Consider the following 24,089-nt stretch of genomic DNA (forward strand, 5'->3'; position numbering starts at 1 on the left):
AAGCAGGCTCCCCGAGGAGCAGGGAGCCCGATGCGGGGCTCGATCCCAGAACCCTGGGATCATAACCTGAGCCGAAGGCAGATGCTTAACTGACTGAGCCACCCAGGCGCCCAAGGAATTTGTCTTTTTATCTAATTTGCCAAATTGTTGGTATAAACTTATTTACAATATTCTCTTATTAGCTCTTTATATCTGTAGAATCTGTAGTGATGTCCCTCTGTTATTTCTGATATTAGTAATTATTGTCTTTATTTGTTACTTTTTTTAGCAGTTAGACTTTATATCCCTTACAGTCATTTTATTCATGTTTCTTTTGCTTAGGACTCATTGAGCTTCTTGGATCTGGTACTCTGCCCTGCTGATGCTAGCTGCCTTGCTTTTCTGGACTTCTAGCTCTGTCTCCTCAACTCAGGGAATCCATGCCTAGCTGCCTCTCCCTGCAATGTGGCCTGAAACCTCTTCCCAGGCAGTACTAGCTGTGGCAATAATAGAGATCACCTGGTTTATTTCTGTTCTTTCAGGGACTGCCATCTTATCTGCCTGATGTCCAATGTAACAAAAAAAAAATCATTTCATAAATTGTGTCTGATTTTTAAATTGTTTCCTATAGAAGAGTAAATCTAGTTCCTGTTACTCCATCTTTGCTAGAAACCAGGAACTTTTATTGTGCATCTACTAGGCACAAACATTTTTCATTTATCCTTTCATTCAATTCCATTAGAAGTCCTATGCTGGAGATACTATTAACCCTTTTTACAGATAAGGAAAGTAGGGGCTTTGACAAATTAATGAATAAAGTCACACATCCCATTAAATGACAGAATTATTTGATCTCAGATGTGTTTGACTACACAAGGATGCTACCTCCAGATAAAACAGAGGGATAGGAAAGTGCATGAGTGCAAATAAATAAAATCCATTCTGTAAAATTTATTTTAATCATAACTGCTTTAATGAGCAATTGAAACTTCCCCTTTCTCTAGTGGTGATAGCAGGACATGATGTGGGAATGACAATTTTACATTTCCAATCACTGTCTTTGTTGATTTTTCTTTCTTGTCCCTTAATGATAATCATGGGCAGATTCTCCACATTTCCAGTCACTTTGGTTATAAAAAGGCCAGTCCACTTTGAAATTCCAATCTCATATACAATTTAAATCCTTCCCTCACTAGACTCCAAGGGACTTGGAGAGAGAGGGAAATGAACTGCTTTATTATTCTTCCTTCTCCAACCCCTTGGGGCGGAATGGGGAAGGTGGTCTTGTTTTGTATACTTCCCCTCCTTCTCTTCTCAATATCTAACCCCTCTGAGGTTGTGGGATCAAAGGGAGATAGAAGAGGCAGAGCTCTTCCTATATAACTGCTGCTTGTGGGGCCACTGCTGGTCTTTCCCTGACCGGTGGTGTTCCATGTTTTCCTCTGTCCTCTGCTCTTAAGATATGTTGTTTTTGGGGTGCCTGGGTGGCTCAGCCTATGGTTCTATGCCCACTCTGGTGCTGTATTACCTTATATGACCTAGAGTCTTCCATAGCTTCTGCTTCCTTATATAAGCCCTCTGCTCCTTCACATGGAGCCAGGAAACTGCTGAGGTCCTCTTTGGCACTCTCAAAGGCCCAAGGGGAACTAGGATAGGTTTGGCCACCATTCTCTTGCACACTCACCGCACTAAGGCTCATTCCTGTCTTCCAGCCTTGGATTATTTCTGCAAGCCTCCCTCTCAGCTCTCTCGCTCAAGATGACATGGAGTAACCAGCTTTTCTAAGAAATCCCTCACCATCATCAGCCCTGGTGGCAACAGAGGGCTGGGGATGGAAACTCTTCTGTGGTTCTGTGAGTCATCAAGTCCAGCTGGGGAGTGACCTGCCAGTCTCTGCCATGTAGGTACTCCATTCTCTAGGACCCACCCTGTTCATTTAAATACTGGAGGTGAGAAGATTACTTGGTGGGAAGGGCTGGGAAAGGAATTACCTCCTACTGAGAGAATGAATAATGGCTTTCCCTCTTCCTCTCCCCAGTAATCTCCTTATAATAGCTTGTTTGCTAGCTGATGACTGTGGGTCATGGGGCCTGTTGAGCTCCTCTCAGTAAGCTCTAGGGGGATTAATAGGCCCTGCTGGCGGTTCTCTTTAGACTGTAGCACAGGAGTGGCTCTTGTTTTCCCATGAAGCCCCAGGCAACAGTAAAAATCCCACTTAGTATCCTGTTCTATAACCAATAATTCAACTGGTCTTCTACTGCAGCTGTCCAAACTGTGATCACAAAAGTCTATTTAAAGTTCACTTTGCCTAATTCTGATGTCACAACAGAAAACCTTAATAAGCTCTGAAGTACACAATATGGACAGAAGCCTAGGAACAGTCAGTATGATGTGCAACAATGCACGATAAAAAAAAAATAACTACTCTCCTGCACAAAAATGTGCACCATCTGACCCCCCAAAAAATCCAAAAACCAAAAACCAAGAAACAGGTGCCTTCTTTAGGGCCCTGACCTGATTTCCAAGAAGTCGGAATGAGCATGGTGTGTAGGGGGAGTGGTGGGTATGGCAAATAAGGTGGAAAAAGAGAAGGGGGTGGGGTGAGGAAGGAGAGAGACTGAGAACACAGTAAAACACTCCTTGCATTCATTCTTGGCTCCCATGGACACAGCCCCAAAGGAGCACTGTGGGCCCCACTAGGGGACGACTGGAAGCTGGCAGTCTTCCTTAAATCACAGAGCTATTTAGAGCTCTGGGATTGGTGCCCATGTCCAGGGAGTTAGCATTCCTGCCCAGGGGAGGTGGCATGAGAGAGAGCTTTCAAGTGTATTCAACAGTCTCCCCCACAGCCTCTCCCTCCCCGCTCCCCAACACCAAACTCCGGAATTTCCTGAAGAAAAACAAGTTCACTAATCCAGACTCAGCCTGACATAGCAAAAGATAAGAGCAGCATTCTCATGGTGAGAACTCTGGGTTTGTAGGTAAGTGCTACCCACCTGTCCTTTGGTTAAAGTTTAGTCTACACTTTAGACTATAAAGCAAGCTGTCTTAAAATGTCTTTTCTAGGTCCTGACCTTATCCTCCCGTTCAACACTAAGCTTTTTCCTGCATTATTATCACCAAAGTTCCATCAAGAGCAATCCATTTACATCCTGGGCATGTATTGTGATCTTAGCTCTGAAATAAGTATGGTGAAGAACTCAAAGAAGAGGAAGGTGTGTCCTGCCTATACGCGTGATAGAGTTTCAGGAGGAGGAAGCCAGCATGGGCTTGGTCATCAGGGTACAAGAAGGGTAGAGAGGACCAGAGCTCTGAGAAGATGGGTGAGGACGTCCAACCCAAGTAGTCTCACCACTGCTGCCCAGACTACTGGTTTGGGATGCCTGTACTGTTTTGTGACCATAGAGTCCTACTCTTCAGATTTGGTGTGTTATTATTAGACTCTATAGTCACAAATCTGAAGGCCCCTTGGGAGTGGGAACTATGACTCAGTCACCACCACCCTCAGCACTTAGCATAGCACCTGGCACCTGGCAGTCTACACGCTGTGTGGACCCACTCATGTGTGAGTGAGTGAACCAAAAGGGGTCCCAGAGAATAGCTCTGCCCTAAGTCTCACATCCTCTCCAGACCCTTCACCAGGCTTTTTGGAAGCTTTTGAAGAATAGTGGAAGAGACTCTCTTATTGGGTAAATAATGCTTTATATAAGTCAAGTATTTCTACTTTTTTCCCAAAAAGTTGTTTGTATGCTTGATCTTTATGGCAATCTGATTGGGGCTGTGTGGGGAGCCTATCATCTATCACTATGTTATTGGCAAGGACACTGAGCCTCAGAGGAACAATTTCCACCACCACCACCACCCCATCTCCTGTGCCACTCTAGGAATTCATTAGTATAGGGCAAAATTTCCCAATGGTGTGATGGGGCAGCTGTCGTTTCAGAAACACACAGGATTCAAACATTGAAACCTGATTAAAAGCCAGGGGTCAGGGTCTCCCTGTCTTGCTCTATCAGGTCAGTCGTGGTGCCTGACAGAATCTTGTATTATTGTCTCTAGACCATGAAGAGGATGGAGAGGCACATGGTCACGGGTCCTGTGTATAAGCACTTTGATTTGGAGAGGAAGAACGCCAGGTGGGCCGAAGCCAGACTCAGCCAGAGACTGCAGGGCCTGGAGCACATCTGCCTGAACCATATGAAGCTGCTGACCCGGGAGCAGAGACAGCTCCAGAAAGAACTGCAGAGGTTGCAACAAGGTGAGGCCTCCAGGACGGGGGAGAGGCAGGGCAGGGCAGGGCGACAAGCCATCGCCTGGCTGAGGCCAGAGAGACACCCCTACCTCAGGACAAGGGCTCTTTCAGAGACCTAGACACCAAGGAAGCAAGAACTTAACCTGACCTGGATTTTAGGCTGCCTGCCCTCCTCCCACCCTCCCTGGGGTACATAGCTCCCTGCAGCAGCTCATCATCAAGCCTTTTTGAGCTGATACTTCTCAGGCTTCCAGTCACTTCTATGTTTCAAATGAGCTCTCTTTGGCTTAAGTCCTTTGTTTTCTTCTTATTTTATTTTTCATTCTGCTTTCCTTTCACTATATCTGGGTTGATTTGGTTTCATCTCTCTGCCTGGTCAACAGCCATTGATTGAGCAAGTGCTTAATATGCAAGTCACCTTAAGAAAGGGAAGTAAAAAAAAAAAAAGAAAAGATCCCCAGGATTAGCGACCACAGAGCAATATCCTCATCCTGATACCTGCCCTCTGATGGGGCTGAGCAAGGAGCATTTGGCCATTTTCAATGCTCACCAATGTGACTGACTTCAAAATGAACTTCTCAGCCACCCTCCTTGTACTTTAATGTGTGTTCACACTAGAGCCTGCAGATTATGCTCAGATTAGAAAATTTCAAACAAGTAATTGTGGTATATCAGCACTGTGTTTTCTTTGACTCCGTAAGTCAAAGGGCCAATATTTCTGTTGTTTTCCCAAAGAGGCCTCTTTACCTGTAAGTCATGTGCTCATGTTCTTTATAACAATGCTTTTCCATAAAACCTCCTGTCTCCAAATAACCCTTTCCAAATGTGTACATCATTTAGAAGACTGTCCAGTTAACAGAGATAAGTAAGTAGTTAAGTAGCTATAACACGAATAATGGAACTAGCCTCAAAAACTAGTTTCTAGTTAGTAACTACTGATCATCACAGAGCCAAGGGACTACACAGTGGTGTCCAGAATCTCAGACCCTCCAGAGCTGTCTACACTGTTCAATAAAAATTGGGAAAGAAAACCCCCCTACTCAAAGATCCCATTAAAACATGGCGGCTAAGAACACAGACTCTGGACCCAGACTGTCAGGGTTGAAATCCTGACTCTCGTTTACCAGCTGTGAGGCCTTGGGGGGCTTACTGGACCTGTCTGTGCTTCACTTTCCTCCAGCGTAACAGGGAAATGATGTTCCCCACCTTGTGAAGTTAGTCGAGGATTCAGCAAGCACTTGGGACAGTACCTAAACACAAAATAAGTGTTACATAAGTGTTTACTCTTATCACTTAATTGATTGATGGATCCATCAAGAAAAGATGATTACAGGACTAAAACTTTCCTACTGCTTTGTTGAAACTGGCACAGTTGTATGGTTTGCAGAAACGACATCCATCATTAAAATAATTTGATTTTGATATTACTTCAAAACTCAGCATAGAAAGGATCCACCCCAGCTCTGCAAAACTACAGCCCCTTCTCACTGAAGGCAGGTGCCAGAACTCAGAAGCTCTGAAAATGCTGGGGCATGTTCCAGAGGAAAGCCAGGTGTCAGTATTTGATGTCAACTTGTTTAGGTCTACACGGCTAATATATGGACACAAGAACAAAAAGTAATGTCCATACAGCTGGCCTGGGAATTATTTCTAACCTGCAGCTTTGGGCCTAAAAGAGGACTCTGAGCAAGTAGGTGAACTTCTCTGCTTTCCATTTCCCTGTCTGTAATAAATGTTAAAAACAAACTAGAATGAGAGCTCACAGACTGCAAAAGAACCTTAAAAGCCATCTGGTTGAATCCCACTTCTATGCTCAAAAAGACATGTAAGACATTATACCTACTTTCACGGAGTGGGGCGGGGAAGGTATGCAAAAGGCCAGGCCGAGGTAGGTGGCTATTCTGGCTGAGTAGAGCGTTTGCCTCGGTGACAGGTGGTATGGGAAGAGTCTGGACCAAGAGGCAGAAAACTGATTCAGGGGCCTCTGTCTCTATGTCCCTTAGAAAGTCATATTCTTTCTGCGCCTTGGATTCTTAACAGTAAAATTAAGGGAAAGGGGGAAAAATTTAAGGAAAAGGAGAAGAAATGATATGTATTATGTCTCGGTATTTATCAGGCACTGTACTAGGCAATATTTTCCCATGATTCATTTACTGAAATTGTTACTGAGATTCGGCTACATGCCAGTTGGTGGACTGTCTAAAATGCATATTCCCAATCCTCATCTGTAGACATTTGGATCAGCAGGTTAGGAATTAGGCTCAAAAACCCACATTTTTAACTGAGGTAATACTAAGACAGATTATTGTGGGACATTATAGCTACTCCAATAGATGCAGGAACGTAAATATGAAAAAACATGGTCTGTGTCCTCTAGATGCTCATGTTTAAATTGGAAGGTAGCTGTGCTTCTGAAAAATTATAATAGAAAATGCTAATTGCTAAACTAGAGTTGTTTCCAAAGGAGGACAGGAACATAAGAAGATTCCTGTCTATCAAAGGGCCTCAGTTAAGATCTCCCAAGAGAGGCAGTGTGTATGCAGAATCTTAGAGGAGAATGGCAGGGCGGAGGGGGGGGCGGGGGGGAGTGTGGTTTGTCATAGGGACACATGGAATGAGGCCACTCCTGGCAGAAGGAACAGTATGTACAAAGATGCGCACATGAGCATGACTTGCTTCAAACAGTCCAGTATGGAGGAGGGTAAGGGGTGAGGAGAAGGTGAGGCAGTGTGGAGGCAAAGCGGTGGGGTTGATCTCTCTGATCATGAAGAGTTTCATAGGTCTTGCAAAAGAGTTTGGATTTCACCCTATAGGGTCTGGGAGTAGGGAGATTACATGTTCACTCTGGCTGCAATGTTGAAGAGAATTCCTAAAGTTCAGACCTAAAGTAGGGAATTGGCCAAGTAAAGAAAAATGAGTATTCTGAGATATTTAGAAAGTAGAATTGTCAGAGCTTTGTGATTAATGATATGTTCAGGGGGAAATAAAACCAGAGTCAAGAGTATATTGCCTGGCGCAAAGGAGGCATCCAAACGTCCTTGCTGAGTTGGAGAGTTGGATGTAAACAGGTGCCATGCCTCCACAAGGGAACACGGGAGAAAGATCCAGTTTCAGAGGAAAGTTATGTTCATTTCCGAGTCTGCTGACTCAACAGGTCTAAACTGCAAAAGAATGGCCTGGCTGGGAGAAGTAGCTTAAAATCTCTTGGTTTATAGGAAATAGATGAAGTTCTTACATGGATAAGACACACACACACACACACACACACACACGCAGGCAGGCACACACTCAAGGAAATAACAGAGGAAGAATGGCTCACAAAAGACCTTCTCTTGTCTTGACTACTCGCAAAGAAGTGATGAAACAGTATTAGGAGTTGAATGTGATTTCTAGTCCCCTATCTGGTCATATTCCCTCTGCCTGGTGCCTGCTAACCCCAGTGCAGATCCAGGGAACTCACTCCCAAACCAGTGCAAGACTTTCAAACCCAAGTGACCAATTCATGAGGTGTCTTGAAAACTAACTGGGTCCTCCACAGTAGCCATGACTACAAGATGCTGAAACATTTATTCAAAGAGTGAAAAACCCACTTCATCATGGCCAGCAGTTACAACTCATGGTTGAGGCAAGTAGGAGGGCACATAATTGAGGTGAAGGAAACAATAGGGCACCATCTCTGGGTATTGCTCACACCCAGGTATTTTGTCTTGAAAACCCCATGCTTGCCAAATAAAACATTCAAACAAAACCTCCATGGGCCTCCAGCCAGTTTAAACCTCTGATCTCAGTGTTTCTAAATCCTTGTTAACATGTTCTAGGTCTACCCTGGGGAACTGCTGTAAGTTCTTCTGTCTTCATCCAGCATGCCAGATCAGCCTGCTGTGTATGTGGTCTGAAGGTGTTCATATGTTGGTTCTCTGCCCAGAGAACCCATTGCCAGTCCAGCATCCCTTCCCTTCTTCTCTTACTAGATTAGTTTTTAGGGCCTCCGTAAGAGAGAACCACTAACTGGGTGGCTTATTTATTGCCTCACAGTTCTGGAGGCTACAAGTCCAAGATCAGGGTGTGTGGACGGTTGATTCCTCCAGAGGCTGTGAGGGAAGGACTTCCTTCAGGCCTTTCTCAGAGTGTCGATGGCTGTCTTTCCCCTACATCCCTTCACACTGTCTCCCCTCTGTGTCTTTGTGTCCAAATTTCCCCATTTTATAAGGACACCAGTCATGGATTAGGGCTCCCCCTAATGACCTCCTCCTAACTTGCCTATCTCTGTAAAGGTCCTATCCCAATAGGGTCACATTCTGAGGTGCTGTGGGGTTAAGACTTCAACATATGACATTTGGGGAAGACAGAATTCAACCCATAACACTTATTCATTAACTCAAAGCAGATATTATCAAGAAAAAGCTCTCCTCTTATTTGGGGAATGGAATTCAGAAGAGACCAGAAGATGTCCTTGTGCCCTCACCACCAGGAGGACAGAAGCACCGAGTTCCGCAGGCAAATAAAGTTAGGTAAAAAAATGCTTACTAAACTCATGGAGACACCATTGAATCCCTCTTCCCAATTGACTTCCCTAAATCATCCTCTCCCTGAGAAAATGCTGCCTTTCCTCCTTAAGCAATGAAACACTTCCCCATATTGGAACCGCCCCCTTCTCAGCCACTCATTACCTCAGCGGCTACCACACGGAAGGGGAACAGGTCTAACAACTGGGAAATTCAAAATATGGGTCTTTTTGTTGGTTTTCAGACATCTTTCTTCCTTTTACCTCCTTCCCCAGAGCACTGGCCACCAACTCAACCCAAGAAATATATAAAATCAAGTCCCAGATGCCTCCTTTCGATCACGCTGGCCTAAGGGACTCCGTGAAAAGCAAGGAACAGTCACTCTCTCAAAATTACAAAGCTTCCCACTTCACAGCAGAGAAGCCACAAGCCCGAGAGAAAGATTGTCTAAGACCCCCAAAGGGCAAAGACTCCAACAAGGGCATCTCTATTCTGTGTCAAGATCAAGATGTCTCTATCAACACCCTAGACCAAGGCCCTGGTTCCAGCCCAGCTAGTGGGAGGGGAAAAGCACACACTGATGAGGCCAGATCACAGGATGCCAACCTAAAGCCAGACCCCAATGCTGGCAGACAAAGTCCCCTGAATCCCAGGGAATGTGCAGGAAATTTGAAACACGAGTCCATAACACCTACCTTCCTAGAGCTGTTTGTGAAGGTCAGAAATGCCCACTACCTCCGACACAGGGTTCCCCCTGAGTCTGAGAGGTTGCTTAGTATTGGGGAGATATTCGGGCACAAGGAGTCCTTCCAGCCCAGAGGAGGACAGGAGTATGAGAACAGGGCGGGCTTCCTTCGTCTCTAACCACCTAGCATAACCTCACAAGAACATCTTTCGTACTCGGTAAAGAGATGTATGCCTCAAATAACTGCAGTAATTAAGATATATTACATATATATATATACACACACACATATGTCATTATATATATAATATTAGTCAATTTTATTTTAAACCCTCAGGTTTTTCTTTTTTTCCTTTTACGGAGATAGAATCTTTCACTGAATGAGCAATACAAGTATATGAAAAATGAGGGGAGAGATGAATCTTCTGAAAACACTTTAAGGGGTGCGCACATGTTGCTGATGTCAGCAAAACTAGGAATCTACTCTGACGACCAGACTTTTTCTGAAAGGAAAAATATGAAGGGTCCTGCTTAACGTTGGCCAACCCCTTTTCCTATAGGAGGTTCTTATGGTGCCACCTGCTGGCACAAGGACATAGCTGTTCTGTCTCAGTTCACTTACAACGGAATAGGAACGCAGTTGGAAATAGATATACTCATGGGTTCCATAAATAAAACCTGCTCACCCACCGAAGTCCGTCCTTCCTTCCTCCCTCCCTTCCTCCCTTCCTTCCTTCCTTTCTCCCCAGGCGGCTCCACTTAGTTTCCTCATTCCTGCTTTCCACCTGCTCATATCACACTTTTTGGATCCTAATAAAAGAATAATAAACAATTTACATTATTTCCTCTAACATTTCCCCCCAAGAAGCAAAGCAACCGATGAAGGCAGGCCGGGAGACAAAACTGATTCATGGACACTTATTGTTATTCGCACTGGCCCGTGACCGCCGGGCTAGCAGGGGAGAGGATCCCCCAGTGTAGAGAAGCCCCTGCAAACTGCCCCAGCCCTTTATTATATCTTTATTATATGTCCTTCCTCCTTGTCCTCTCCTTAAAGCCCGTCTGTCTCCATTACAATCCCACTCCAAGGCTGAGTTTCCAAAATGATTTATCCCACTTCTCCGTGGGCCTTTGCTCTGGGCCAGCCACTGGAGGGCGCAACCATCAGCAAGGCAGCAGAGCGTGGCCTCGGTGAGGACCCCTGCTCCACACGCGCCATCAAACCCCCCACTCCACGTACACCCCAGTCTTGTGAACTCGAGAAATAAACATTTGGCTCGGTGCTCGGAGCAACTGTGCCCGTGTCTTCCTGCACCAGACAGGCCCAGACCGGTCTGCGTTTCCTACTCCAATACTGCATACACTCTATCTTAAATGACAGGTCCTGCGTTGCCACAAAATTGTGCGTTTACAAATCTTCTAACCACACAGATTTTATATTCTCATCATGGAGTCCAATACATTTTCCTTCTTTGATACAACAGACACGATACTTTTATTCACACAGCTCAACACAATCCAGTGGAAAGCCGCTGCGGGGGGCCTTGGCTGCCCTCACTCATCAAGTTCTGAAGGACAGTTCAAAGCCCTTGTCTTCGCAAGGCATTCTGAGCTCCAGGATGGAACACTGCCAGTCAGCTTCACGTCATTCCTACCCTGGTCCCAACTGGGGATAAGTGTGCTCCCCAAAAGACACTGGGCAGTGTCCAGAGACAGTTTTGGTTGTCACAAGCCAGGTGAGGGGGTGAAAAGACCCCGACCTATATACCACTGCATTAAATCCTGGCAAAAGCCTCCGAAGGGTAGGAAATCAGTGAGATAGTTGTCTCCATTTTACAGAAAAGAAAACTGAGGCTTGTGATAAGCAAAATGACTCTCTCCATACGGGAATGTGAATGAGGAACAAAGATGTATTAAGGAGAATGTCTTCTCCATTAGGAAAAGGGGGCTTTCACCTTGTTACCTGAACCCATCCAGCGAGCAGGGAATCCACGCTTCACGCGGAGGCAGAGGCGTCTGGAAACGCTGAGGTGGTCGGTCGCTCAGCCTCTCACCCAGGGTCCCAAGGTTGTGGAGGCTGCTGAGAAGGACCTCAAAGGTTCTGACAACCTCAGTGATCGGGTAAGGTGCTACCAGTAACTCCGGAACAACAGCCCCTCTGAGGGTGAAGGCAAGGCAGAGGGAGGGGAACTTGGAGGGCTTGGCCCCCATACCAAGAGCCCCAGGACCGAGGAGCCTCCATCCCAACCAAGCAGAAGTCAACAGCCCTACATGGCCAACGACCAACTGTGTAGCAAGAACTACCGCGAAACTAAAGGGAAGCCAGAGACGTGTGACCCCAGCCGAGCCCAGCCCTGCGCAGGTGTTTGGACGCCGAGGGCAGAAGGAGGGAGACAGGGAGGCCGGGCCTCACGCTTGCGCAGAGCCCGACTGCACTGGGGGGGGGGGGGGTGGGGGGGGAAAGGACTTTAAATTGGACAAGGACCCTAAGTAATAATACCGAATGTGGTTGCAGAATGTCTACCAGAAATAAAAGTGGTAAAACAGAAGGGACTGGAAGTTGTTGGCTCCGCCTGAGAGAGTACCAAGCAAAGTTGGTCGCAGTTCCCGGGAGAGAAGCCCCCGCCCCACGGTTACATCTCACCGAGCTGGGATTTCTCAGTCGGATCTGTATGGAGCGGCGTCGTGCTGAGAAACATTGAGTACAAGGAACACAGGTGCTGATTACACGTCCTCATCTCAGATGCGGCTGCGGCCCACCTGAGATTTATAGGAGAAAAGGTTTTTTCCTAATTAGATGTTACATGAACTCGATGCCAGTTCTCCCATCTTTCTGCCCATGCTGTGAATGCGCCGCTGTTCTGGGTCCCAGTAAACCGGCACCACTTAGAAATTGCGGATGAAATTTAATGTCATTAGTTCGGTTACTTTGAATCGCTCCGGTTTAATTCCATTCAAGTTGTACCATGAAGCTGGGCAAGGAAGAAACCTTCCCACTAAAAGGGAAACACACAAATACACATATAAAGACTCCAAACGTACTTACACACTGCTTAGAATCAAACCCAATACTAGCATGGAGCTTCTCGACTCAAAATTATTTCTAATAAAATATTATTCCAGAAGTGTGTGATAGAAAATGTATGCAAGCTATATATAAAGATATTAAATTTTGCAATTCACTACGGGGAAATTTGTGCACACTCTTGCTGAAGTCTGACCTGGAGAGAGCCCCAGGAAGTAGGAAGCAGGTCCCTGTTTGTCTCTCAGCCGAAGCTCTAGCAACTAGGCTAGTATGAGCAGAAAATGAGTGATTCCAACAGTTATTTCAATATTATTGCATCAAAGATTAGGTGGAGTTTTGTAGAATATGTATAAGGATTCATATTTGAATGATATTTTTCCTAAAGAATTTCCCTTCCTTTTTTAGGGGGTCGCACTCACACAAACGCGCACATACAACACCCTCCTAACCCGGGGCCCCGTGGTCTCCGGTGCTGGTTCACTCCACGTGATCCCACCAACAACATCGCAGAGCTCGGCATGCACATGGGAGCTGATGATGTTTCAGGGAGCTTCACCCTCAGTGTTGGATAGGAGATGTGAATCATCGCCCCAATATGTCTTTCACATTCTAGCAAATTTGAGAAAATTTTTCAGCAGTGCCATCATCCAGGTCCATCTGGAAATGAAAGCAATAGATATAACTTGGGTCTTGAAGAAAAGGAGATTCACAAAATTTGGGTTAAAAAGGAAGGCATTCGGGCGCCTGGGTGGCTCAGTTGGTTAAGCGACTGCCTTCGGCTCAGGTCATGATCCTGGAGTCCCGGGATCGAGTCCCGCATCGGGCTCCCTGCTCAGCGGGGAGTCTGCTTCTCCCTCTGACCCTCCTCCCTCTCATGCTCTCTGTCTCTCATTCTCTCTCAAATAAATAAATAAATAAATCTTTAAAAAAAAAAAAAAAAGGAAGGCATTTAACATGTATAGGAAGAGAGTGAAAAGCTATGGATGGAAAGAGACCAGCAAACTAGGGCTCCTCTAGGAATTACTGGCAATTAAGACATGCAATCTCATGGTCCCACCTCTGTCCCTTTCCAAGCCAACTGGGACCCTCGTAAGTGGAAAAGCTGACAGATCTGAGCTTTGCTGCACCCGTTGCCCCTGTCCTTGGGCAGAGGCTAGCTACTGGTTTCAGGACCCAAGAAGAGGCAAGCCCCTGCATTAAAAACACAACAGGGACCTCAATTCTAAAATCAAGACTCTTTCATAATTATCTGAGCAACTCTAAGATAAGTAACCTTTTCTTCTATTATAACAACTGATTCCCAACAGACATTCCTTCAGTATAGAAAACAAGCAATAATTGTCCATCCATATCTACTATACTTTCGCCTCAGAGCCAGCCCTGCAGAGGTCATAAATAATTTACACTCAGGAGAACATGCCTTCTGAAATCTGACTCAGAGTGATCAGAATCCCTAGGTTGAAGGGTACTATGGCTCACCCTACTTTACTGTTTAATCCTAATTATCACGAAAAAGAAAATAAACAAGCCTGTGTTTGGTAACATACAAATAACCATCTTGTTTATACTGGTCATCTTGGAGTTTTTCCATAGTGTATTGGGGTTGGTAAAGGCTTTGGAGATGAACCAGTTCAAGCTCAGTCCAGAGGTATGAAATGATTTTTTTGAAACAAACAGAAAATGAAAATACTTGCTTTCAGTGAATTTCCCACCAAGACTTTGATCTAGAGTTGAAAGTCTGTTCACTCTGTAAACCAATGACCTTCCCTAGTGGGGGAGATGGTAGGTTCGAGCATGTAAACTTGAGAGCCAGGGGTTATTAGATGACTATTATTTCCCAGAGGGTATTCCCACAGATGCTGCAAAGTGCTAGAGAAAAAAAGGACTCTGGGTTCAACTAAGCTTGGGGACATACAGATTGCCAGCAGACACATGAAAAAAAAATGCTCCTCATCACTTGACATCAGGGAAATACGAATCAAAACCACAATGAGATACCACCTCACACCAGTTAGAATGGCTAAAATAAACAAGTCAGGAAATGACAGATGTTGGTGAGGATGTAGAGAAAGGGGAACCCACCTACACTGTTGGTGGGAATGCAAGCTGGTGCAACCAGTCTGGAAAACAGTATGGAGGTTCCTCAAAAAGTCGAAAATAGAATTACCCTATGACCCAGCAATTGCACTACTAAAGATAAATATGTAGTGATCTAAAGGGGCACCCACACCACAATGTTTATAGCAGCAATGTCCACAATAGCCAAACTCTGGAAAGAGCCCAGATGTCCATCAACAGATGAATGGATAAAGAAGATGTGGTGTATATACATACATACATATACATATATGTGTGTGCGTGTGTATAATGAAATATTACTCAGCCATCAAAAAGAATGAAATATTGCCATTTGCAATGATGTGGATGGAACTAGAGGGTATTATGCTAAGTGAAATAAGTCAGTCAGAGGAAGACAAATACTATATGATTTCACTCATATGTGGAATTTAAGAAACAAAACAGGTGAATATAGGGGAAGGGAAGGAAAAATAAAATAAGATGAAAACAGAGAGGGAGGCAAACCATAAGAGACTCTTAATCATAGGAAATAAACTGAGGGTTGCTGGAGGGGGGGTGGGGGGATGGGGTAACTGGGTGATGGGCATTAAGGAGGGCACTTGATGTAATGAGCACTGGGTGTCCTATGCAACTGATGAATCATAAATTCTCCCCTGAAACTAATAATACACTATATGTTAACTAAATTGAATTTAATAAAAAAATAAGTTTAGGGAAACGTGGGTTAAACAATGAAAACAAATCTCCTGGGGACCTCTCTAAACCTTTAATAGGCTAAGTTTATGATGAATGTCTGGGGAGAAATTATGTCATGCTGAATTCCCCTAAATGATATGACCATGACATTTTTGTGCATAAATCATCTTCAGAGACTATGATAATTCACTAATCACACCTTAGAAACACTGTCTTGGAATAAAAACTAGATTAGGAGAGGGGTTTTTTTCTCATGTAGGTCAAATAATCAGCAAAGATCTTACAAATTCCAGATGGCAATAGGAGGAACGACACTTTTCATAGAGAATATTTTCCTTTTAAGTGTTCCCCCACGCACACGCACGCACAAACACACACACACAGACACACACATGTGACAACAGCCTCATTCAAAAATTTTCTCAAGGTAAAATGACAAAAATGGTAAGAAGGTGAGGTAATGTTTGTGGCTGTTTCAACCACTTTATATAGGTTACATGTGTTGGGAGGTAATCTTTGCTTCATTTCACAGATGAGAAATCTGAATTCAGAAGTCCAGCTGGATCCTACTTAGGCAATAAATACAGAGCTGGGATCAACCCTATTTCTGTGTACCTCCAAAGCGCCTGCTCTCCCCACATCACACCACCTTGCTTACTTCCATCTGAAAGTTCAACAACAACAAAAATTGCTAACACCAAGCGCTGGGCGAGGGGCTCCAGCACAGGACCTTGTCTCAAGGAGTTTGCTGTTGAGGGGAACAAACAGACCAAAGATGAATTCAATTAAAATTGACATTGTAGGTGCGCCTGGGTGGTGCAGTCTGTTGAGCATCCCACTCTTGGTTTGGGCTCAGGTCGTGATCTCAGAGTCATGGGATCGAGTCCCACATTCAGCATGGAGTCTGCTTAAGTTTCTCTCTCCCTCTGCTCCTCCCCACTCCTCTCTAAAATAAATAAATAAATCTTTAAAAAATAAAATAAAATAAAATAAATGGTTGTCCATTCTCTAACACCTATTCTACCCCAAATGATCAAATAAAACCAGTCATGGTAATTCTATTCTGCCTGCCAGGAACTCATTCAGGAAAGGGCATGTGCCTCTGTTGTTGACAATCAGACTTGAGGAGAAGTCAACCGAGGGCTCTGGGACAGGTCTTCCCCTCCCCAAGAAATCAACAGAGAGAAAATGGTTGAACTCCTCTTTTAGACACTATCATATCTGCCTGTGATTCCCTGACCTGTAGTCATCCTGCTGCAGACTGAGGAGGAAGCCCAGGCAGTGAGGAGCCATAGGCAGAGCTGGAGAAGTAGGTGGAAGGCAGATCATTAATGGCTTTATGTTTTGGGTGACTATGTAATCTACCCTCCAACCTGGAGCACTTCTGAGAATGAGAAGGCATGCCACTAATAAATAAGCTGAGCTAACCGGCACAAAATGGACATCCCATGCTAAGGAGCGTGGGCTTTGCCTGGGTCTGGCCACTTCACGACTTTGAAGGAAAGAAAGGTTGTAGCCCGTGGGCAGCTTAGATGTGCCTTTCTGGCCACAATGGCAAGAAGAGGTTCACAGGACAGGATGAGAACTGGGATAAAACTGGAGGCATGGTCCATACGAAAGAGGCTGAAGGACTGGCTAAGCACAGGCTGTAGAGATGGGGAGGATGAAAAATGTTTAGGAGGAAAAGAGGAGAACCCGGTGGCTGAGTAGGTATGAAGGGAGGATGCAATTTGGGACTGAGATGGACTCCAGTTCCTGGCTTGGACATCTACGTGAAAGATGGTGCCACTTCCCAGGACTGGGGCCACATGAAGGGTACAGCCCTCGCCTCACCCTGGGAAAAGCCCAGGTGGCCTACCTCTGAAGCCCGGGGGAGGCTGAGCTCAGCTGGACCCGCTGAGTAGGCTTGTGTGTGAGATGCATCTTGATGGAAATCGTAGAAAGGAAATTAGGGTGGGGGAAATTGTTTATTCTGGCAAAGATTAAGGACAGAAAAATTTGAGGGAAGAGAATCCATTAGTGGCTCATCTATCAAACTATCAACAAGAAAAGATTGAGGGCAACATATTGGAATGTGTCCGTGGCCCAGGACACATCAAGGAGGCTAAACCTCGTCCCATGCCTGGATTTTAGATCACACCCCTGCTGTGGCTCCGGTCCAATCATTCTCTTTCTCCCAAGAATCAATCTTTCTCCCTCGTCTCTCTCCTTGTGATCTTATCAGTTTTAATACAACTAGGGGGCCCAACTTTTGTGAAGCATTCCAACACCCAGCCAAGATAAGAGATGCAATGTGGTAGTTGCTGGCCAGGGGACAAAACACCCACTGCCCTATTGCTTGAGAATTCAGTAATTCATTCATCTAACAAATATCCCTCCTGAGCACCACGATGTGATAAGTCCAGCCTCTCATTACAAAAGAAGAGGAAATGAGGCATGATCAGTGTATGCTCAGCCAACTTCCAGGCTATTTGTTCATGCCTGTGAATCTAATCCAATAAAGACATCTGATAGGCTGGTGTTTGTCTGGAAAACACACCACTCTCTCTCTCCTCCCAATTTCCCTTCCAAATCGATGACCTCGCCACATACTTTACAAGAGCCAAGAGAGCAAAAAATGAAGAAGCTAACTGACGTAAGCCTTGGGTGGGACCACAATAAAATAACATACAGTTTTTGCAGGATAACAATGAGTTTTTCTTATTATAGAACCTTTTAGAGTTCTGAGTCTAAGAAGACCTTCCCTCTTTCTGCAGTCCATTTTCCGTGCCTTCAAAACAACAGCGTCTATTACAAACTACCAAAGCTGGTGGTGCTCAAAGTTAGAGCGGCTTTAGGATGACTTCAAAAGTAGTTCACCTCTTTAAAAAAAAGTAGTTCACCTCTTAAGGGAAAAGTACTTTCAGCTAATCAGAGCTCTCCTTATTTGGCCATTCATTCAATGTGTATTTATTGTCTACTCTATATAAAGTTCCTGTCCCAGGTGTTGGGAACGCAGAAAACATGCATATGTAACCCTCCCTCTTGGAGCATTTTTACTCTGGCAGGGGAGCCAAACAATAAGAAAATGATTATTCAATTAGTTTTTTCATCGCAGTTATAATGAGTGCTAACATATTACAGATGCTAAGAAAGCCTAGAACAGAGGGCCTGACCTTGTCTGGAGAGACAGGGAAGGCTTCTTTGAGGGCCGATGGTTAAGCTGAGACCTGACAGGAAAGGAGAAGTGGGCAAGGTGAAAGGGGAGGGGGTGAGGTGAGTTTCTAGAAGGAAGATGAACCTGAGCAAAGGTCCTTAGATGACAAGAAGCATGGGGTTCGGGGTTCCTGAAGGAGGAAGAGTGTGGCTGAAGCTTAGAGAGAAGAGGCAGAGAAAGGGCTTATAAAAGAGGCAGGGGCCTCGCTACTAAAAGTTTTCAGTTAAACAATGTTCACATAACTTACAGCTGCCCCTTGAACAACACAGGTTTGAACTGTGTGGGTCCCCTTATAAGGGGATTTTCTTCAAAAAATATTACAAATGGATTTTCTCTTCCTTATGATTTTCTTAACATTTTCTTTTCTCTAGCTTACTTGATTGTAAGAATACAGTCTATAATACATACAACATAGCAAATATGTGTTAATCGACTGTTTCAGTTATGGGTAGGGCTTCCGGTCAACAGTAGGCTATTGGTAGTGACGTTTTTGGGGAGCCCAAAGTTACACACAGATTTTTGACTGCTCGGGGGAAGGTGGGGGTCAGTCGATGCCCCTAACCCACGTGTTGTTTGTTCGAGGGTCAAGTGTACTTTGGGGGGGATTGATTTCATTGTTTCAAAGGCCTGTGGTCGTGCTGTGATGTTGGTGAGTGGACCGGGAGACTCCCGCTTTCGCTGGAACAGGCACCACAAGAGAAGAAATAGGAATGTGTGTGACTCACGCCTACCCGAGCCGAGGGAGGCTGTGGCGCTGTTCGCTGACACTGAAAACCTTCCAGGTCCCTTATTCTTATATTTGTTATTTCTCCAGGGATTGCATGTACCTGGAAAGTAAGCCAGAGGAAGGAAGTGGGACAGACTGATGAGCAGCGTCCTCGTGAATTATTTAAATGAAACAAAGTCCCATTATAGCTGTCTCCTTCCCTTAGGCTTATGGAGCTGAACTTAGCACGCCCCGTGTCAACACAAGATACAAATCCCTAATCTCCTGGGACTTGAAAATGGGTTGGTAAGACATGGATCTAAACAGACCCCTCAACCATAACTAATTCAACATGTGTTCTAGACATCACTTGGCACAGAATTATTATTCGTCTAGTTTTCCTAGTAAAACTGGAGACCAGACACATCCAAACCCGGGTTAGACACATAATAAAGGGCTAAGCCTTATGCCTACTAGAGCAGCTCATCCTTCCCAAATTACCGAAGAGGACAGCAAACTGCATCCCTCACACAAGCTCAAACACTGATGTGAGTACAGAGATACATATGCACGAGCATGTCCGTTTATACATATGGAAATAGGCACATGAATATTCATTACCATATTTCATCTGACCCAGGATACCATATTTTATGACACGCACCATTATTTTCTAGTATGAAAGAAAAACATGCTGCCAATTAAACTGACATGCTGTTGACTGGAAGATACAGCACAATTTCAAAGAAGTTGAAATATGAAAATGTAAATTTTAAAATTGAAGAAACAAGGTCTGAGTGTATATACTGCGTGCGTGACACACGCCTACTTTTTCTCATGTCTGTCACCTGCAAACAACTAAACATCATGTTAGAACCGGATAAGGTCTTGGGTGATAGTCTCCTGTTGCCCAAATCATAAGAAATCAGGAAAAGGTCACATTAGCTAAACACTTAGATTATGTTGAAATCCCTTTATTCCTGCTGAAGTCCCACCTGACGCATGAAGCCTTTCCGGACTGATCTCCCTTCCCATCACCACTAGAACACCTGCCCTTGTACTCCTCCATCCAAAACTCGATATAGAAAGTCTGGTTTTCACCTGTCACCATTTCTGTATTTCAGTGGTGTTTCAGGATAAAGGTCCCTGCAATGTGTGTGTGTGGGGGGGGGGGGTCCACTGGGGGCCACATTTTCTATCTACTACCTCCCACCCCCACCCCAGCTTTAGCAAGCACATCCATAAATACCCATGCTCTTGACTTACTCTCCCAATGCTCTAAAATGCAAAATGTGAAAGCTCCCAATAGGATGCTTACTAGTATTCCTGGCGATTTTCAAAAGGAGAGAAAGCCTCATGAGAAAATCAATGTAAGATTTCTCCCTCAGACTATACATTTCCCTTTCACTAAATCCTTTACTTTTAGTCCAGCCAACAATTATAAGGTACTAACTAGGAGCAAGGACTACTGAGCTAGTGTGGGAAATGCAAAGAGAAGAACTATAGCTCACTCAGCACTCGCCCTGTGCCAATGAGGGCCTGGGGTCCCAGAGAGCCTGTGGCAGGGGACAGACACACCAACGTGCAAGCAACAAAGGCTTGGCAAATAGGTTCTTTTCTCATGGGCCATAATAACAGCTGCTTTTGGATGACAGTGTTAAGAAGGATCCTGAGGTTCTAGCGGTTACCAGCTCATCTGTGCCACCGGAAGGCGTCACTGCAAAGGAATTCACGGAAAGCACAGCTGAGCAAAGAGTGATAAGTCACTCACTAACAACTTACAATATTTGGATAGTTTAGCCAGGGTTATAAAGGTCTAATTTTTATTTAATCATTTTGTGGTTGAATCATGTATGTTAATTTAGATTTTTACAAAGTACAAAAAATGTTACGGGGGCCAGGGGTGGGGGTGCTAAAATATATATACACAGTCCCACCAGGAAGAGGCAACACTGTTAATATGTTAGCATGTTTCTTTCCAATTTTTTTTTCTAAGCATTGTCAGAAAGGAGAAACATTGAAACAACAATAAATATACAGAAAAGCCCTCTACCTTTGGGTTTCTGTTAAAGGACGGAGAACAGTTCCCAAAGTGTATCCACAGGTCATTCTTGCCACAAGATGCTCCCAAAAAAGGAATCTGTGTTTAAATGCATTTGGGATACACCTGTGTCCTGGGGTCAGGGAGGGACCCTGGTAACACGGTATTAGCATAACAAGGATCTTGGGAAGTTCCACAGTAAACAAGAAATTCCTATGGAAATTTTCCCTTTTTCTTACTTTCTGTCTTCCTCCCTCCCTCCCACCCTCTCCCTCCCCTCCTCTCCCTCTCCGCCCTCTCCTATCCCCTTCCTCTCTTTCCTGCTTACTTGCTTTTATTACCAACTAGCATCTTGCAGCAGAATCACATTCCTACAGAACACACTTGGGAGATCGTTTCTCCAATGATGTGCCCATATTCCCACTTTTATAGGCTTCCCAGAGCCAAGGAGCCAACATGAGGGAAGCAGGCCTATCTCTTAAGACGGGAAGTGCTAAGAGGCTTGCAGGCACCTGGAGCACTGCCTCAGAAAACCCCCGTGGGGGCCCGAACACGACGAACACGACTGTCGGGTGAAAACCCCGCCAGGCAGCACCCACTGGCATTGGTAGGATAAAGTCAAAGTGAAGAACCAATAAACTTGGAAAACTCTTGAAACTTTCAATTTACATAAAGATCTGCTTTCTCCCTTTCCCAAAGCTGAAATGCATCTTCTATGATCCAAAGTGAATGCCTTTTTATAATTCTGACAGTTCTTATTCGCCCACAGCACGACAAGCGCCAGCAGCCTCCACATGAAAGGAGGCAGAATTCCAAATGTCAGGTTGGCTGTCCCTGCGCCTGGGCAGACTGCAGGGGGAGACAGGCCCGAAGGACACGGAGAGAGGGGCTGGGGGCCTCTGGAGTCCTCAGATACATAGTAAGTTGTGAGCATCTGCAAGGTACCATCCAAAGTAAGCGTTCCCCTAATTCCCTGTGAAAATGGAACTCTGGTTAACAACCATGTACTATGTGTCCACTCTATGAAAAGAGATGGATTATAAAAGAAAGCCTCTACTCCCCCAGAAACTTCTAGTATAAAAACACTGGCAGCTATCCTGTGCCTTTACCTAAGAAATGGCTGGGGGATGGGCAGTGTTCCGGAGGTATACTATCCATCCCCTCTAGCTTGAGGTAGGAACTTCCAGCACCAGAGAAGCCTCACACTGAGAGGCCTTGCCTGGGGCCCCTCACTCCAGAAAATTCTGCCCCTGTAATGAACATCTCGGTCTGCACAGAATTTATGTTGGCTTTTATTTATTTTATTTCATATAAAGGCACAGCTTGATCCTCGGTGATTGTTACCCACAGCAGAACTGCTTTGCTATTTTATCCAGTTTAATTTTTGGTGATTTATTTTAACTACGGATAATTTCTCTTAAAAACTTATTTATTACATGCAATCTTAATTTTAATTTATGTTAAATCTTAATTTTAAATAATTAAGATAACACTCATGTTATAGACATATATTATAGGAGTCTACATAATTACATTATATAATAACTATCATATGTAAACTTATAATAATTATTTTCAGTAACAAATTACTTTCATCTTAATTTTATTCATTAAATGAGGACCAGAAAATGCCAATGTATGAGAGGGAGCCCATGTTTGACCTATGCCCCAAATAAAAAAAGCCTACTGCCTTTCTTCCCCTAGTCAGCAGGACAGAAAGAAGTCTGTTATCCCTTATAGCACAACTCCTATCGAGCTCCTTATGTGGTTAAGTAAGAAGCTCATAATGTGCTCTGGGGAAGATCAGGTAAATAGCCTTAGACTCAACATCACGGCCCTTGGCAACTCATTATTTATTTATTATTTATTTATTTTAATAAACACTAATATAACAGTAGCTAATGGATGCCAGATACTGTTCTAAGCATTTTATAAATATTGACCCAGAACTTCCCCCAAAAAGAGTAATGAGTCCTATCTCAAGGAGAGCTCAGAAGAGCTGAGAGAGCTGTGTTTCTATCTTATTTTTAGAACTAACACACGAAGTCCCTAGGTGGGGAAATCTCAGAACTAAAACTCGGGGTCTCCAACAGATCAATCAATATTAGATAAAAAAGAACGAAGCAGGAAGTCACAGCCTAGTTGGGCCCCTCATTATAATTTAGTTACACCCACTGTTCTGACCGCTTCCAGAACTTTCTGGGAGCAAAAGTTTCCCTGGTGAACCTAGAGAAAACACCAAGAAGCAGTAGTTCGTGCTAGAACAATGGTTCTTGAAGGAATGGAACAATGGTTCCACTGATCCAGGAAACTCACTCAGAGAGCCTCTGAGGTCGAAACGATTTCCATAAGAATACATTATGGCCTTTTCCACTCTTTTCTCTCACATGTGTATACCCAAAGTTTCCAAAGGCTCCATAACATGGGGCCCCATGACATTGCTCAGAAGTTTCCAGACCTCCCCGTGGAAGGAGGGATGGCTCCTAGGTGAGATTAAGCAAATGGAATGAGCAGGTGTGCTCAGCTCTTTCGGAGCTGGCTTGCCCACAAGCAGCATAAACTCTTCTCTTTCCTGCCCGCACACGTAAGGCAGGCTCTGCCACCAGGGGGAAGGCTGAAGACCTGCATCCACGCAGGGTAATCTCAGTTCACAGAGAAAGGACTCGGAAAATCTACTTTTAGCCTCAGGTCCAGTTTTGCCAGAAATAAAGTTAATCTGGGAATCCCTGTGTGCCTGTTACTCAGTGTGTGAACTGGAAGGAACAGTGAGCAGGGGCTTATTAATGCCTCAGACCCCAACGTGTGACCTTAGGTAAGTAGTGTCCTCTCTGTGTCTTAGTCACCTCCTCTGGAATAGGGAGATATTCATAAGCTGCCTCGCAGGCTTATGAGCTAATTACAGATAAAGAGTCCAGAACAGTGCCA

The 24,089-nt window shown here is 44.6% G+C and overlaps 1 protein-coding gene across 3 annotated transcripts; it reads left to right on the forward strand.

Annotated features, from left to right (window-relative positions):
• Positions 1 to 2,839: 2,839 nt before the first annotated feature.
• On the forward strand, positions 2,840 to 10,093 carry CCDC190 (coiled-coil domain containing 190). 3 transcript variants are annotated; one of them, XM_036103471.2, is made up of 5 exons: positions 2,841 to 2,960; positions 3,046 to 3,194; positions 4,039 to 4,237; positions 8,619 to 8,742; positions 9,012 to 10,093. In XM_036103471.2, exons 2-5 carry the CDS (start codon positions 3,138 to 3,140, stop codon positions 9,598 to 9,600), a joined length of 969 nt encoding a protein of 322 aa, XP_035959364.1. In that variant the 5' UTR covers positions 2,841 to 2,960; positions 3,046 to 3,137; the 3' UTR covers positions 9,601 to 10,093. The 3 variants fall into 3 exon arrangements, with proteins under 3 accessions (XP_035959366.1, XP_035959364.1, XP_035959367.1); XM_036103473.2 differs by lacking the exon at positions 3,046 to 3,194 and having other exon boundaries at positions 2,840 to 2,960; XM_036103474.2 differs by lacking the exon at positions 3,046 to 3,194 and having other exon boundaries at positions 2,858 to 2,960; positions 4,048 to 4,237.
• The last annotated feature ends 13,996 nt before the right edge of the window (positions 10,094 to 24,089 follow it).

The sequence above is a fragment of the Halichoerus grypus genome, chromosome 7 (assembly GCF_964656455.1).
Source record: "Halichoerus grypus chromosome 7, mHalGry1.hap1.1, whole genome shotgun sequence".
NCBI classification, from domain to species: domain Eukaryota; kingdom Metazoa; phylum Chordata; class Mammalia; order Carnivora; family Phocidae; genus Halichoerus; species Halichoerus grypus.

Coding starts and splice junctions, on each gene's coding strand:
- CCDC190 (XM_036103471.2), top strand. CDS start 3,138: ATGTATTGTGATCTTAGCTCTGAAATAAGTATGGTGAAGAACTCAAAG. Junction 4,238..8,618: donor ACTGCAGAGGTTGCAACAAG/GTGAGGCCTCCA, acceptor AACTCAAAGCAG/ATATTATCAAGAAAAAGCTC. Junction 8,743..9,011: donor CCGCAGGCAAATAAAGTTAG/GTAAAAAAATGC, acceptor CTCCTTCCCCAG/AGCACTGGCCACCAACTCAA.